Source organism: Amia ocellicauda, chromosome 5, assembly GCF_036373705.1.
Source record: "Amia ocellicauda isolate fAmiCal2 chromosome 5, fAmiCal2.hap1, whole genome shotgun sequence".
NCBI lineage: Eukaryota > Metazoa > Chordata > Actinopteri > Amiiformes > Amiidae > Amia > Amia ocellicauda.
In genome coordinates, this window is record NC_089854.1 from 35,210,992 (window position 1) to 35,228,270 (window position 17,279).

Genomic DNA, 17,279 nt, shown 5'->3' on the forward strand with positions numbered 1-17,279 from the left:
TAATTAAAGGATCACACAGTGGATACAGTGCCTTGCAAAAGTATTCATCCCCCTTGGCATTTTTCCTGTTTTGTTGCATTACCACCTGTAATTTAAATTGATTTTTATTTGGAATTCATGTAATAGACATACACAAAATAGTCCAAATTGGTGAAGTGAAATGAAAAAAAAAAAAATGGAAAAGTGGTGTGTGCATATGTATTCATCCCCTTTGCTATGAAGCCCCTAAATAAGATCTGGTGCAACCAATTACCTTTAGAAGTCACATAATTAGTGAAGTCCACCTGTGTGCAATCTAAGTGTCCCATGATCTGCCACATGATCTCAGTATATATACACCAGTTCTGAAAGGCCCCAGAATCTGCAACACCACTGAGCAAAGGGCACCACCAAGCAAGTGGCAACATGAAGACCAAGGAGCTCTCCAAACAGGTCAGAGATAAAATTGTGGAGAAGTACAGATCAGGGTTGGGTTATAAAAACTTTGAACATCCCACGGAGCTGCCAAGAGAAGGCCGCCCACCAAAACTCACGGACCAGGCAAGGAGAACATTAATCAGAGAGGGAACAAAGAGACCAAAGATAAGCCTGAAGAAGATGCAAAGCTCCACAGCGGCGATTGGAGTATCTGTCTACAGCACCACTTTAAGCTGTACACTCCACAGAGCTGGGCTTTATGGAAGAGTGGCCAGAAAAAAGCCATTGCTTAAAGAAAAAATAAGCAAACCTGTATGCTGTTCACCAAAAGGCATGTGGGAGACTCCCCAAACATGGAATAAGGTAAAATTGAGCTTTTTGGCCATTAAGGAAAACCCTATGTCTGGCGCAAACCCAAGACCTCTCATCACACCGAGAACCATTCTATGGAGAAGCATGGGATGTTTTTCATTGGCAGGGACTGGGAAACTGGTCAGAATTGGAGGATTGATGGATGGCGCTAAATACAGGGAAATTCTTGAGTGAAACCTGTTTCAGTCTTCAAGAGATTTGAGAGTGGGACGGAGGTTCACCTTCCAGCAGGACAATGACCCTAAGAATACTGCTAAAGCAACACTGGAGTGGTTTAAGGGGAAACATTTAAATGTCTTGGAATGGCCTAGTCAAAGCCCAGACCTCAATCCAATTGAGAATCTGTGGTATGACTTAAAGATTGCTGTACACCAGCAGAACCCATCCAATTTGAAGGAGCTGGAGCAGTTTTGCCTTGAAGAATAGGCAAAAATCCCAGTGGCTAGATGTGCCAAGCTTATAGAGACATACCCCAAGAGACTTGCAGCTTTTGATTGCTGCAAATGGTGGCTCTACAAAGTATTGACTTTTGCGGGGTGAATAGTTAAACATCCTCAAGTTTTCTCTTTTTTTTTTTGTCTTATTTCTTGTTTGTTTCACAATAAGAACTATTTTGCATCTTCAAAGTGGTAGGCATGTTGTGTAAATCAAATGATACAAACCCACAAAAAAACAATTTTAATTCCATGTTTTAAGGCAACAAAATACGAAAAATGCCAAGGGGGGTGAACACTTTCGGAAGGCACTGTAGGTAGCATGCAGCTGCTCACTTGTTTAGAGTCTGTTTGTGGACTTGTTAATGATGACCGTTGGACCGGAACGGAGTACATCAAAGGAAGCCATTTGGTTTCCAGATCTCACTCCTCCCCCCGGGCAGACAGATTAGGAACATTCCAAACCTACACTTCTTGGGAGCATGTGACTCGACCCTGCCTTATAAAGGCTGTTACATTTTGTTGTTGGGAGAGACTCCACTGATGATGGCCTTCCAGGCCAGGCATGTTAAATAAATATATTATTCTCTGTACTTCAAGTCTGCTTTTTTAAAAGAAGGGTTCAACACTCCTCCTAAAATTTGTGCAGATTTTTTTTCCTACAATTATATAACTGCCTTTTTTCTTCTGTATATTCTACATTGTTTTAATATTGATGTGCTCAATCTGTCCAAACTACTCTCATACATTTATCCCAATTTCCACCCAGTTAACAGTCCCAATACAGGCCCTCATTGCAGGCAGCCCAGCTCCACTTGACCACATTGACTGTGGGACCAAACCAGGAAACAGCCTAATTGGACTGTGGTGCAGGGGCAGTCCAGGCAAGCGAACCAACTGTAACGAGAGCTCAATTACTCTTATATACACCACACACATTGGTAGAGCTGTTAAACACCGGCAAACTGCACTCCATCTCTGACAGCCGTTGTGCAAAATAGGAGGCTCTCCTTATGCCTAAGGATAAGTCTGTACAGATAATATAATATTGGGGATATAATGTTCAGGATGGTCTTCCTCATGAGTGACTCCTTAACATTCAGCAGGAGGACTCTGTGAATTGAGGCCTTACCTCAAACTGATTTACCATTGTTTGTCAATGGCCTGTGTAAGAACAAAGATGGTACCCTTGTCACAGGCTGGGCAGTGGTCAACATAAATGGCTCAGGTGCCACCTTTTTGCTCAAGTTGCTGAGCTAGTAGTCTTATTGAAGCTCTGACTTTTGCATCTGGCCATTAACATTTACACATGAGCACATCAATTCGTCCCCGATGACAATTTGCCCCCATCATTATACGTTCTTCCCTTGAGCATTTGTAACAATTCTAATTAGGATATTTAAAATCCTTATTAATCGCCTTCTAATTGTTATTTCAACTCTGATACCGTTTAACTTCAGGAAATTATATATTAAAAAAATATATAAGAAAAATGTATACATAAGAAAATAACAAGTACTAATCAGAAACTGAACCCAGAATGCCAGGTTCACAGTGATGTTCCCTCACCACTGCGACAACTGATATACACTCACCTAAAGGATTATTAGGAACACCTGTTCAATTTCTCATTAATGCAATTATATTTCAGTTGCTTCAATGCATTTAGGGGTGTGGTCCTGGTCAAGACAATCTCCTGAACTCCAAACTGAATGTCTGAATGGGAAAGAAAGGTGATTTAAGCAATTTTGAGCGTGGCATGGTTGTTGGTGCCAGACGGGCCGGTCTGAGTATTTCACAATCTGCTCAGTTACTGGGATTTTCACGCACAACCATTTCTAGGGTTTACAAAGAATGGTGTGAAAAGGGAAAAACATCCAGTATGCGGCAGTCCTGTGGGCGAAAATGCCTTGTTGATGCTAGAGGTCAGAGGAGAATGGGCCGACTGATTCAAGCTGATAGAAGAGCAACTTTGACTGAAATAAGCACTCGTTACAACCGAGGTATGCAGCAAAGCATTTGTGAAGCCACAACACGTACAACCTTGAGGCGGATGGGCTACAACAGCAGAAGACCCCACCGGGTACCACTCATCTCCACTACAAATAGGAACAAGAGGCTACAATTTGCACAAGCTCACCAAAATTGGACAGTTGAAGACTGGAAAAATGTTGCCTGGTCTGATGAGTCTGGATTTCTGTTGAGACATTCAGATGGTAGAGTCAGAATTTGGCGTAAACAGAATGAGAACATGGATCCATCATGCCTTGTTACCACTGTGCAGGCTGGTGGTGGTGGTGTAATGGTGTGGGGGATGTTTTCTTGGCACACTTTAGGCCCCTTAGTGCCAATTGGGCATCGTTTAAATGCCACAGCCTACCTGAGCATTGTTTCTGACCATGTCCATCCCTTTATGACCACCATGTACCCATCCTCTGATGGCTACTTCCAGCAGGATAATGCACCATGTCACAAAGGTCGAATCATTTCAAATTGGTTTCTTGAACATGACAATGAGTTCACTGTACTAAACTGGCCCCCACAGTCACCAGATCTCAACCCAATAGAGCATCTTTGGGATGTGGTGGAACGGGAGCTTCGTGCCCTGGATGTGCATCCCACAAATCTCCATCAACTGCAAGATGCTATCCTATCAATATGGGCCAACATTTCTAAAGAATGCTTTCAGCACCTTGTTGAATCAATGCCACGTAGAATTAAGGCAGTTCTGAAGGCGAAAGGGGGTCCAACACAGTATTAGTATGGTGTTCCTAATAATCCTTTAGGTGAGTATACAACTTTAACCTAAGTAGCCTGCAGCCGTCGCTGCCAAGTGTTGTGACTAATTTTATATAGTTATAGTCTCAAATCAATGTATCAATTAAAAACATACATTATAATATATAATACAAAATAGGTCTGTGTGTGTGTATTTGCCTACTATATATACACATATGTGTGTTCTATGGCTCTACAATAAGTGAATTCTCTCATGGTTACAAATGCTCAAGTGGAGAACACATAATGATGGGGGCGAATTGACATGGGGGACGAATTGTTATGGGGTGAATTGACGCTGGGCCGAATTATTATAGGGGCGAATTGACGTGGGGACCAATTATCGCGGGGAAACATTTTCGCCGGGGTGAATTGTCGGGGACACATTTTGGCTGGACTAATTGACGGGGACAGCCAATACGTGTTTGGCATTATACATGATTATATGCTAGCATGGAAGTGCAGAGGCTTCCTCACTACTGTGAAACTATATAAAATTATCAGTATGGGCAGGCTTTGGTTAATGTTCCCCTTCTCACCTCTGACATTGCAGTAATCAATAATCAAAGATCTCCAACAATGTACAGAGGACGCTGTGAAGCTGCAGACCCTGCAGCCAAGCATGCTGCTGAAACACTCTCACCACCAGCATCCGTGGCCACCCTTACCTGCACCGATCCAGTTAATTTTATTGGCTTTCATGCTGATTGCGATCAAGCAGAGACAGCAGAATGGGAAAGAAAAGGGGCCACCCGCCATCCAGATGGCATCTGGCACGGACTGTATTGCTGTCCTATCCTTGCACCACAGTGCATTCGCCTTACTCTACTTGATATGTATCTCGGTATTGCACACATGCAAGGGCATTATTTTCACAGCTCCAAGAGTCTTGGTGGTGACCAGGCATGGGCAGAGATGTAACACGTGTTTGCCAACAGTGCCTCACAAATTTAACCCTGGCAAACCCAACAACCTTTCCAATTCACATCAACCATGTCCTCAGGGACCTTGGGAACACCTTCAGATTGATTTTACTGGACCTCTTCCAAAATGCCATGGCAAAGCATATTTTATTTTAATCAGATAACTTCACTTGCTGGGTGGAAGCCTTTGCCACCCGAGACTTCGCCACAACAGCAGCTCAATCCTAGCCGAAGACGTTTTACCCTGCTGGGGTGTTCTGCGCCAACTTGATCCTGATCAAGGTACACATTTCACTGGTAAAGTAATGAAACAGGCCTGCCAGTTCATGTGGGTTAAACAGTGGTTTCACATTCCATACCGCCCACAAAGCTCAGGTCTTTTGGAAAGCACTAACCACACTCTGAAGGAAAGCCTAACAAAGGCTCCTCACACTTTGGGCAAGGGATGGACAGTAGCTCTCCCTGCTATTTTATACAAGTTTTGTGTGTCACCCAATAGCACCACTCATCTCTGAATGTACTGTTTCTCTTGTTACAGGTTCTGGGCCCATAATGGTTAAACGAGGTTTGGGATATTACACCTGCCAATGCACCCTCCCTCACTACCAATAGCAAATGAATACACTAAATCATATACAACATAAGGAAAAAAAGGTATGATTTAAAAAAATGTTGGTCTCATGCTTACTGTTTCTGAACTGTTTAAATCTTGTTTTACAGTTTTTTTCAATTGCTAACAAGCATCGGTCAATACTGAAGCCACTTTTTCAAAACTCTTCATAAAGTCTGCATTACCAACATGCAGCTTAGCCAAACAGTTAATCTCACCTCCAAAACACTTCATACATGTCTCAAAATAAGCTTGTTCAACCATGACACTGGCAACAATTCTCATTCAGAAAACATACATTGTCACTTATAACACACTGACCTAAAAAACACTAACAACAGGGAGCATTACATAAATTATTAACTTTTATCTTTGAAGTTTGAATGATTTCACATAAATCAGTATTTCATTATAGAATGAGAATAGCACCTTTTCACTTTATTGACCGTACTAAACTATATGTAACAGGAATGAATCAGAAATGCAGCAATTTGCAACAAGACATTACTGCAAGATAACAAAAATATGCAATATAGCTGCCATTTATTATGTGAAAATACAAAATATACAAACAACAAAAGCCACACAAAAAAAAAAAAAGAAAAAAAAAAAAGCTTCTGCATTTGGCCACATGTTCTCATCCACATCACACCTGATATCTTCTCTGTCAAGGCATCTTGGGAAAAATCTTTTGGCATTCCTTATCTACCCCTGGCAGTGTTCAGCTGTGATGTCTTGGCATGCAGCATCCATTGCATCCAGGAGGGACATTTGGTCCTGTGGACGATGGTCAAACACCTTCCATCTCCAGGCTGAGAAAAACTCCTCAATGGGGTTGAAGAAAGGGGAGTAAGGGGCAAGGAAAAGGGACATCATCCTCGGATGGGCGTCAAACCAGGCTGTGACTGCACAGGAATGGTGGAATGCCACATTGTCCCATGTGATCACATATATTGGCAAGTGGTCTCCCACCTGTCCCCTTTCTACCTCTGGCACCAGTCTTTCATGCAGGTCTTCTAAAAACAGGAGAAACGGTCGGTGTTGTAGGGGCCAATCCCACATTTATGCAGGAGTGCACCGTTGTTGGAGATTGCGGCGCACATGGTGATGTTGGCTCCTCTCTGGCACGGTAACTGTGGCCCTTTTTGCCAATTATGTTTCTTCCGCGCCGACGCCTTTTCGACAAATTGAAGCCAGCCTCATCAACGTAGATCATTTCATGTGTGACTTCATTGGCCTCCAAATCCATGACTCTCTGAATGTAATCAGACACAGTCTGTGTAAATGCTTTGCTGTATACCTACTGTATGTCCTACTGTACTCCAGGTTTATAGAGTAGTTTACTGCAAAACACACAATGTATAGTACAGTAATGACTGTATTGCATAACCTTACCTGGACATATTGGCGACGGAGTTCTTTGATGCGCTCACCGTTCCTTTCAAAAGGAAGTTTGTATAGTTGTTTCATTAGCTCTGGCCCTTCTTTGAGTGCCACCACACATTCTAACTCCTCTCCCTCTCCCTTGTCCTGGTACTCGTCTTCCTCTCCCTCTCCCTTGCCCTAATCCCACTCCTCTCCTTTGTCCTGGTACTCGTCTTCCTCTCCCTTATGCAGGCATTTTTCTTACTTTCTTTGTGTTGCTCTATATTGTTCCTTTTCCACACAAGATCAGCACAAAGAGGTCCTCTTTTACTGTATACCATATGGTCATGTGATTGAAAGAACCTTGTGTGTGTGTTTCCTAGATGGGAATCAGCTGTGATTTATTTGCATAACTTCAATCAGCTGTTTCTCAGTAGCAATGGAATAAAATACAGGGGATATATTTGTGTTTCAATTCACAATATGAACAGCTGTTCACTTTGACTTTAGCCTATAAGTTAGGTTTAGAACACGATGTTATCTGTTCTGACATACAGTGTGAAAGCATTTGTAAATTTGGCACTACAAATCTATTGTTTTGGTCTTGGTTGAGCTTGTGTGTAAAAGAAGTTCAAATATTTGTATTAACTGTATGCATTTTGTGTCAAAGCAACAAGAAATGTGTTAATTGTATAGCCTACACAGACTGATGTTGTGCTAACTGTGTTTAGAGTTTAGGAAAATTGTTAAAAGTATTGAAATAATTGTCACAGCGATCATAAAAAACTGTAATGTTTTGTAATGTAATGTAATGTAATGGCAATTGCTGTTATGCTGACCGAATTCACATTCCCAAAAGTGATATTGTCTGCCAGCACCCGAATTTCCTGCAGTTTTATTGCATTGTTGCCAATTACCATGTCAACAATGGCAATTTCCTGCGCATCTGATAATATTCTGCCTCTCCCTCCTGTGGGAGACAACCTTTGGATCCTACTGAAAAGCAAAAAACAATCAATATATCTCAAAATGTCAGTTCTCATCTGTTGTTTTACCAGAAAATGTGTACTACTGGTGCAACTGTTGAACACTGAACATTTGGTTGCACCCTTAAACCGACCTCTCTCAAAGAGAGACCGTGGTTTACAACATGGTCAATAATTGTGGCCCTTATCTCATCAGAGACCACCACTCTTCTTCTTCCTCTCCTTTGTCCTCCATGCATTCTCCCTCTCCCTCTCCCTATCACTCTCCCTGCCACTCTTCTTTCCCCACCAACCTGTCTTCCTTGATCCATGTTTCCAAACTAAATCATTCTGAAGTTTCATTCTGTTTGGTAATGAGACTAAAATCAGTACTCTTGGGTAGGCTTTCAGCTGAAATTGCAATCAGCTGTGTTTGGAATGATTAAATATTCTGCAAGGATTTTCTATATATTTCAATCTGGTTACTGCAGAAATGCACAACATTTGCCATCAATCTGTTTTGGATGTGTTTTTAACAGTTTTGGGAACAGTGTGTTAGCATTTGAAAATGTGCTGCAAATACATAGTTTTGCAGGTGGTGGAGTATGAATGAGAAAAGAGTGAATAGATTTCGAAGTATGTGGTCATTGAATGCATTTTGTGTGAAAGCAAAGACAAATTATTCACAGTTTGGTCAACATACACTTCAGTTTCGCTGACTGTGTGAAGAGTTCTGACAGTGTGACCTCAGTTTTGACCAATGCATGTTAGCAATTAAAAAAAAACTGTAATATACGCAATAATATGAAATAAATGCATTTAAATCTTGAGAGCCCCATATAAGCCTTTAAGCCTTTTTGTGTAGTCCCCATAACCCAGGCCCCTGCAGCCGGAGCCGATTACGAAACACCCGGCATACGCGGTGTCCACAGTGTTGGGAGGTTTATATTGGCATTGCTGACATCTACTGGCCAATAAAGAAACGGTGTGATTTTTGCCCGGTAAGCTAGTGAAATGTGATTATTCGTGCTTATTTTTCTCTTTGTAGCTGTCTCCCGTGTTGAGAGTAATTGTCCCTTTCATTTCATTTAATTTGCATCCAGTTGCAGTTCTCACTATACAATGAAAAGTGGCTGAGGGTGATTGAGGTTGAAGCCCGTAACTCGCAGCTCTGTGTCTGCGCACCGTGTCCAGAGGGACTCAGTGGACTCGCCCGTCCGGCGGCGTCTCTGTCACTGACGACACAGCGGCTTGGAGCCGCGCAGACTCCCTGCGAGGAGCGGCAGCGCGGTAGGACATGTATGACATGCGTCTCAAGTACACTGTACACATGATATATCACATTATAAACAGTGGTCAGAAAATGTAGGTTTAACTGTAAAGCATTGCGAACTTGAAGGAATATTACAAATGTATTTCTATGTAATTTGTAGAAAAGAGGATAACTGCACGCCAGGTCCCAGACTGGAAAACACTCCTCTGGAATGCAGGTGCGTTTTTAAATAATACCAGTTTGTTCTTCTGTCTCAGACATGTATAGTTTGACCTGTGCTGTTTAATGTGATCTAATATGTGATTGTGCATCTTTTACCCGACACTGCTCATTTTAAGGCGGTGTTTCTGTTCGTGTGTGTTTTAGTGATGGCTCTTCCTCATGCTGAGTACCGTTACGTCGTGGCTCGACGCGTTTATAACAAACCTGCTTTCGACAGCGAGCACCACAGAAAAGCGCGGGTTTCCAGGACTTTGCGGCAGAAATTAGTGGCAAAATGCGAGTGAGTTGTTTCCCCCTTTCTCGCTCAGTATTCATTGCTTTGCTGTTTTTTTTATATATATATTGATCACACTTTTTTGATCCCCAAAATTGTAAACCATTTTTGAAATGAGTTAAACAATCTGTTTAATATGTGTTAGAGTGCTATACAGAAATCCGGAAAGAAACAAAGCAACGGAAAACAAAACAATCACATCTTTCTGTTTCTATTAATCATTTTTCTTGGGTGAATTAAAATTGCATTTTGTAGTCCAAAAGTCATACTGGAAAGGATGGATCTGTAATGTGTTAGTTTGGGTAGTGATGTGTGTGAATGTAATACATGATCTAGAATAAAACAAGGTGTAGAGGTGTTGTACTGAAGCCATTTTACACGTGTATTAAAGCTTCTCCAAGAAAAGGGCCTTTCAGATCACAAAGGGTTTCCTTCCCATTTTGGACTGGCTGCCTCAGTACAGAATAAAGGAATGGCTGCTCAGTGACATCATCTCTGGAGTCAGCACTGGACTGGTGTGTACTTTGCAGGGTGAGTATGGATGGACAGTTTGAGGTGTGTTACATATGCCTCCTGTCCACTGCTGCTGCCGCTAGGTCTGAGACAGGTAGTGCAGCCCTGGCCATGCCAGTCAAATTAAAGATGCCTTTCCAATCTCTTAACAAGGGCAGCCAAGCCTGTTGTTGGAATAAGGGATGTAATTGTGCTGTCAAAAAAATGAAGAGAAGATGTCAGAAATGAATATGATAGTTCTGTTTCAGTTCATTTTCTTTTAAGTAAATTGAATGTCACTTAAATTAATTTTTGTAAATTTAGTCATTCACCCCGAGACCAGTAAATGGTGCTTCACAGTGATGCAGACTAGGGTTGGCAGTGCTCCGGGTTTGCTGGCTCCGGCTCTGGAGTGGCTCCAGAGGTTCAGCTCCAGCTCCAGCTCCAGGCTGGCTCCGGAGCTGATGGAGACCCACTGCTCCAGCTCCAGGCCGGCTCCAGCAGCCCCAGCTCCAGCTCCGGTGCAGCTCCACACTGCTGCTCCAGCTCCGGCTGCTTTTAACCAGCTCCAGCTCCGGAGCCACAAAAAACTGTTCAAACTAGTATGCGATCATTATTTACATTGTTTCCTTTTTTACTTATTTTATGTAATTAACTGTTTAACAAAAACAAAATATTAATTACAAACATCTGTTTAACCATTCAAACATGAAAAAGTAGAAGATTGTAAAGATGTCTGTGGCATATAAGGGTTGCCAGCCAGCCAGTATTTTAGCGGACTGTCCGGTATTTGTACACTACATGGCCAACAGTATGTGGACACCCCTTCTAATTAGTGTATATGGCATGTGGGAGATGCCCAGCAATGGCCTGGCTTCCCGTCCTGGGCGTATTACTGCCTTGCGCCCTATGCCTGCAGGGATCGGCTCCGGCTTCCCTGCGACCCCCACCAGGATAAGCGGTTTCGAAAATGGAAGGATGGATGGATGGCATGTGGGAGACTCTGAGACCAAGTAGAGGAAAATTCGATGGTCTGATGAGACAAAAATAGAGCTTTTTGGCCTCAACACTAAGCGCGACATTTGGTGCAAGACTAATACCGCACATCATCCTGAGAACACCATCCCTACCATGAAGCATGTTGGTGGCAAGATTACGTAAAATGGATGCAGCAAAGTACAGAGAAATCCTCTAAAAAAACCTGCTGAAGTCTGCAAGAGATCTGGGACTTGGGAGAAGATTAATCTTCCAGCAGGGCAGTGACCCCAAACATACAGCCAAAGCCACACTGGAGCGGCTTAAAAATGAAAAGGTCAATGTCCTGGAGTGGTCCAGTCAAAGCCCGGACCTCAATCCAATTGAGAATATGTGGAAAGAGTTGAACATTGAAAGAGTTGAACAGTCCAGATGTGCAAAGCTGGTAGAGACTTATAAACACAGACTCATGGCTGTAATTGCTGCCAAACGTGCCTCTACCAAATATTGACTGAAGGGGTGATTACTTATGCATTCAATTATTTTCTGTTTTGTATTTGTAATTAATTTGGATTAATTTAATTAATTAATCAACACATTTTCGGTGTTGATCAGTAGCAAAAACTCCTGATTAAATCCATTCTGATTTCATGTTGTAACACAATGACGTGGAAAAAACCAAGACGGGTGAATACTTTTGAGAGCCACTGTAAAATCAAGCCACACAGCAATCTCCTTAGACAAGCATTGGCAGGAGAATTAACTTTACTGAGAGCTCAATGACTTTCAGCATGGCACCGTCATAGGATGCCACCTTTCAACAAGTCAGTTTGTCAAATTTCTGCCCTGGTAAGCTGTAAGTGCTGTTGTTGTTAAGAGGAAACATCTAGGAGCAACAACAGCTCAGCCGTGAAGTGGTCGGCCACACAAGCTCACAGAACGGGACTGTTAAGTGCTGAAGTATGTAGTGCATAAAAATAGTCTTTCGTTGGTTGCAACAATGACTTCTGAGTGCCAAACTGCCTCTGGAAGCAACGTCAGCAGAAGAACTGTTTGTTCAGGAGCTTCATGAAATTGGTTTCCGTGGCCGAGCAGCCGCACAAGCCTAAGATCTTCATGCGCAATGCCAAGCGTTGGCTGGATTGGTGTTAAGCTCACCACCATTTGACCTGGGAGCAGTGGAAATGCGATCTCTGGAGTGATGAATCACGCTTCACCATCTGGCAGTCCGACGGAGGAATCTGGGTTTGGGTTTTAAGTACTGTAATCTATTGAATATGTCGTTAAAAATGTTATCAGTGTACAATGTGCCCTCAACCCCCCACCCATTGTCATCTACCCCTCTAGGTTGACATTTGGCAACCCCCCCCCCACCAGGGGCACGGTATTTTCGTATCTTAAAAGTGGCAAACAAGGTGCAGAAGTCCCTGGCAACCAACTTTTGGACAAACTAGTCAGAACATTTCAGATAACAGATGGCTATATGATAAGTTATAATTAATATAAGTTAATTTAGGCAGATGAAGAATTTGGTTGGAAAAAAATAATTTGGAAATACTTAAAACTTTAGAGTTAAAATGGACTTTACTTCTTTAGCAAGTGGTTTATGAGAGACATGCCCTGAGATTATAAAATATAGTGAAGGTGTCATATAATTACAATTAATACAAAATTACGTATTATGTACTAATAGCTGGAGTGAGAACTGATCTTATTTTATAACCCCCAACACACAACTATACCTATGAATTTACATATTTTGTTAATTTAAGAAAACTGGACTTAATATCTGGGTGAGTTTAATGGAGGGGGAATGAGTGGAGCAGATCCATGACCTCAGCTCCGGCTCCAGCAATACCAGCTCCAGCTCCAGCTCCACGCCGGCTCCGGAGCACAACTAACAAAAACTGTCCAGCTCCGCTCCGGCTATGGGTCCTGGAGCTGGCACCGGGCTCCAGAGCCGGTGCACGGCCAACTCTAATGCAGATACTATGAAAGGGGAACAGCTAGGTAGAGTCTAGTGATAAAGTGAAGCACAGTTTTTACTTGCTTCCTCCATTCTCTTTTCAGGGATGAAAATTTTGCTCAGAAAATAATATTAATCCCGAGGGACAACAAACAAAGGAAATTGTCCGCAGACTAATCCACTCCTTGTTCACTGAAGGGTGACACTGACCTTTTGCAGGTTTTGAGTTTTTCCAGCTGTGGTCAATTCACTCTGCTGTTCTGCTTCTTAGTATGGATCTTAACCACTGATCCAAAGCATCCTTATAGAGAAAAGGCGAAAGTGCTTCCCTAGCTGGTGTTGAACAGATAATGAACAGATCGCAGCCGTACAGTTCCAGTCACATGTTTTGCTTCACTGTTTTGTCCTGCAGGATTGGCTTTTGCCTTGCTGGCCGCTGTCCCACCCAAATATGGCCTTTACTCTGCATTTTTCCCTATTTTGACCTATTCCATTATGGGAACCTCAAAACATATGTCTGTAGGTAAGCCTGATGTTTCTGTGTTTGTTTTACATTTGATTTGCTATTTTTGTTTGCTATTTTACAATAGGAAAACAACTGTTTTTCAATATATGGATATTACACACTTAAACTGTCCTTATGAAAATCCTGTGTCCCTTGATTTCTGTTTTTGGAAATGGAAAGCTCCTCTTGAATATAATACTGAGTTATGTGCACTAGATAATGTATTTTGTAATTAAAACAAAACTAAAACTTAAAATTAACGTATATACCACTGTGGTGCTTTGACTGTTGCCGTGGTCAGTTTCTGGCACACTTTCTGTTCTTTTTCCTTTAGGCCCCTTTACAGTGACCTCTTTGATGGTGGGGTCAGTGGTCTTGACAATGGCTCCAGATCAGAACTTTATGATAGCTTCTAATAGCACAAGTATCAATGGAACCGTAATTGACACAGCTGCCAGAGATGCATACCGGGTTATGGTGGCTGGCACTATGACCTTCCTGATTGGTTTATTTCAGGTAAAACAAATCAAAATATGTATGTTAAGGCTGAAAATAAAAAATATAACATTATTGCTTTGATTCCATCTGATCTAACTGTCATTCATTCTAGTTGTTAATTCATCACATAATTAATTACATATTAATGCTATTTATTGTGCAACAGAATTGTGTAAGTTGCTACTGTTCATGTCATTAGCATTGCTGATAAAATAAAGCTAATTGCTGGTGAATTATAGTAGATCAGTCTTATGTACATCATTTAGGCATGAGAAAAAGCCGTATTAGTAATTTGCTGAATGTGTTTTTTCCAGCTGGGCATGGGAGTACTCCAGATAGGGTTTCTGGTACGATACCTCTCTGACCCCTTGGTGGGGGGCTTCACTACTGCGGCAGCCTTCGAAGTCCTTGTCTCTCAACTAAAACTAGTTCTTGCAGTGCCAATACACAACTATGATGGAGTTCTTTCAATGATATATGTAAGTGTTTTCCCGAGGCAAACTGACACATGAACAAACATGTAAACCAAAGTTAAAAGTGTATCAGGTAAATTTTGACTACAATCCTAATATAATTTACATTTTCTCCTTCAGACAATCATTGACATTTTCAAAAATATTCATCTCACCAACATTGCGGATCTGGTTGCGGGTTTGCTGACCATTTTAGTTATAATGGCAGTAAAGGAACTCAACACTAAATACCAGCATAAAATTCCAGTGCCAATTCCCATTGAAGTCATAGTGGTGAGTATTGGATTTTAATATTGCTAACATTAATGAAAATGTATTAATATATATATATATATATATATAGAGAGAGAGAGAGAGAGAGAGAGAGAGAGAGAGAGAGAGAGAGAGAGAGAGAGAGATAGATACCCTTTATCATTTTAAATCAAAGTTCAGATTTTCATCTTACCTAACTGTGCACTGGGGACAGGGCTGATGGCAGAATTAGTCTGCGACTGTTTCTCATCCTCTGGGCCTGGTGCCCTTTTCAGAACTGAGGGACACATTCCAAAATATACCAGGATATTGTGTCCCATGAACCTGTCACCCCTGTAAAGAAAATCAATCTTGTTCACAAGAGGACTTTCCAGCAGGATAACAATGCACACATTCAGGTTTTCAATCAAATGCTTAAGGAAACACAAAATCAATGTTCCTCTGATTGTCTGTCACAATCTCCTGACCTCCAGACACCAAATCCTATAGAAATGTTGTGGTATGAACTGAAAAAATCAGATCTATTGTTCTTCTTTCTGATTTGGAGTTGTTGGGCAAGGTTGACTGGGTGGTCCCTGGCAGTCATTGTGGTGGCGTCCCACCAGCTTTGGCTTTCCCAGGCACGATGGGTCCCTGAGGCGGACAGTTTTTAGTTTTTTTTTTTTTTTTTTTCACTTGAGACCACTGCTTCCATCTACATCCCCACTCCTGTCTATTGATATAAACAGACAAATCTGTTGTGAGGAGGACTGTGTGTGGGCCATACCATTTGGGCCTGAGGCTTGGTCTAGCAGGAAACCATTGACCATTACTTTGGAGCCTATAGGGGAAAGCTGAGGTGGTTCCGGGTCCTGTGACTCAAGATGTTTTGGAGCTCCTGTGCGTGGGAGCACATGGACTGTAGCTGTGTACAGAGATGCTGATGTTGTTTCAGATAATCTTTAAATGGAACACTAGAGTCAATGGGTCCCCAGAGGTTAGACAGGAGATGCATTGCCCTGCCTGTCATTAGCTTGTAAGGGGAAATTTGGGTGCCCTTATTTACAGGGGCTCTGAGTTTAAAGAGGACGGCAGGGAGGGACACAGTCCAGCCCTTACCTGTTGTGAGCAGAGCCTTTGTTAAGCTTTCTTTATAGTGTGATGTGTTCTTTCCACCAGGCCAGAGCTCTGAGGGTAGTAGGGGATGTGAAACCTCTGTTTCACACCAAGGAGCTGATAGGCCTGTTTCATAATTTTACCCATGAAATGTGAAATGTTTGCCCTGGTCGGAATCAATCTGGGCACCCCAGCATGGAATCACCTTGGCTGTGAGAATGCAGGCAGCAGTGGTTGCAGAGCAGTCCCTGCTGCAGTGTTTATTTTGGCAGCTATTTTAGATTTAGTTTTAGTCTTACTCTTTTGACTAAATTGCTTGTCAGTTTTAGTCACATTTTAGTCAATTAATCTATTATTAGTTTTAGTTATTATTAGGTGACAAAAACTCCTGTCATTTTAATCTAGTTTTATTCACTGTAATTTTAGTCCACATATACAGCTCTGGAAAAAATTAAGAGACCACTGCAAAATTATCAGTTTCTCTGGTTGTACTATTTATTTATTTATAACATTTTCTTTTTATTCTATAAACTACTGACAACATTTCTCCCAAATTCCAAATAAAACTATAAATGGAATGGAATGCCTGCCATACATGTAGAGATACTGATTTAAGAAAAATTTGCAGTGGTCTATTAATTTTCTCCAGAGCTGTATATACAGTACTGTGCAAAAGTTTTAGGCAGGGGTGAAATTATTGATTTGATGTAGATTTTTCTTCTGTTCACTCACTTTGTATTTTGTTAATTGATACATATAATCCATGAACATGTCTATATTTGGAAGCATTCTTACTTTACAGCATTTTTTCACACCTGCCTAAAACTTTTGCACAGTACTATGTATTTATATATATATATATATATATATATATATATATATATAAACACACACACACACATGCACACACACCATGATCGCCTCTGGTCATCTGTGATTCAAGCAGGTTTTCCAGTGCATCTGGGCGTATTTTAGACATAGCCTGTCAATCAACAATATTTTTATCCTATTATTCAAGACACATGGAAACATACAACTAGAGTTGCTGCAGCATCGCCATGCTTTTATAGTTCAACGACGGACGACACGAGTGACTTGATCGGGCGGCAATCGCTGGACAGCTCGCTGTCGCTGAGTTTGTGGTCAGACGATGGTTGAGCATTGGAGTGTAAACCAGTCTTAAGAGTTGACCTCTGTAGCCCCGCTTTGTATATGCTGATTCTAGACAGTTCCCGGTAAGAGCGTGACTGCGGTCCTCGCTCCTGGGTGGCCCAGAGGTGGCCCTATGGGGCCCCTGGGATTACTGTCTCTGGGCAGTCTCCCTTACCAGCTCGCTGCCTCCTCCCTTGCAACGGTTTTGTTATACAGTAACCCCTCCGGCTTGGGCAGT

General features: G+C 41.9%; 1 protein-coding gene across 1 annotated transcript; it reads left to right on the forward strand.

Annotated features, from left to right (window-relative positions):
* The first annotated feature begins 405 nt into the window (after positions 1 to 405).
* Positions 406 to 14,581, forward strand: LOC136749033 (pendrin-like). The gene is made up of 8 exons (XM_066702972.1): positions 406 to 540; positions 8,968 to 9,154; positions 9,298 to 9,354; positions 9,504 to 9,639; positions 10,025 to 10,164; positions 13,479 to 13,589; positions 13,906 to 14,087; positions 14,384 to 14,581. Exons 1-8 carry the CDS (start codon positions 406 to 408, stop codon positions 14,579 to 14,581), a joined length of 1,146 nt encoding a protein of 381 aa, XP_066559069.1.
* Positions 14,582 to 17,279: the final 2,698 nt, after the last annotated feature.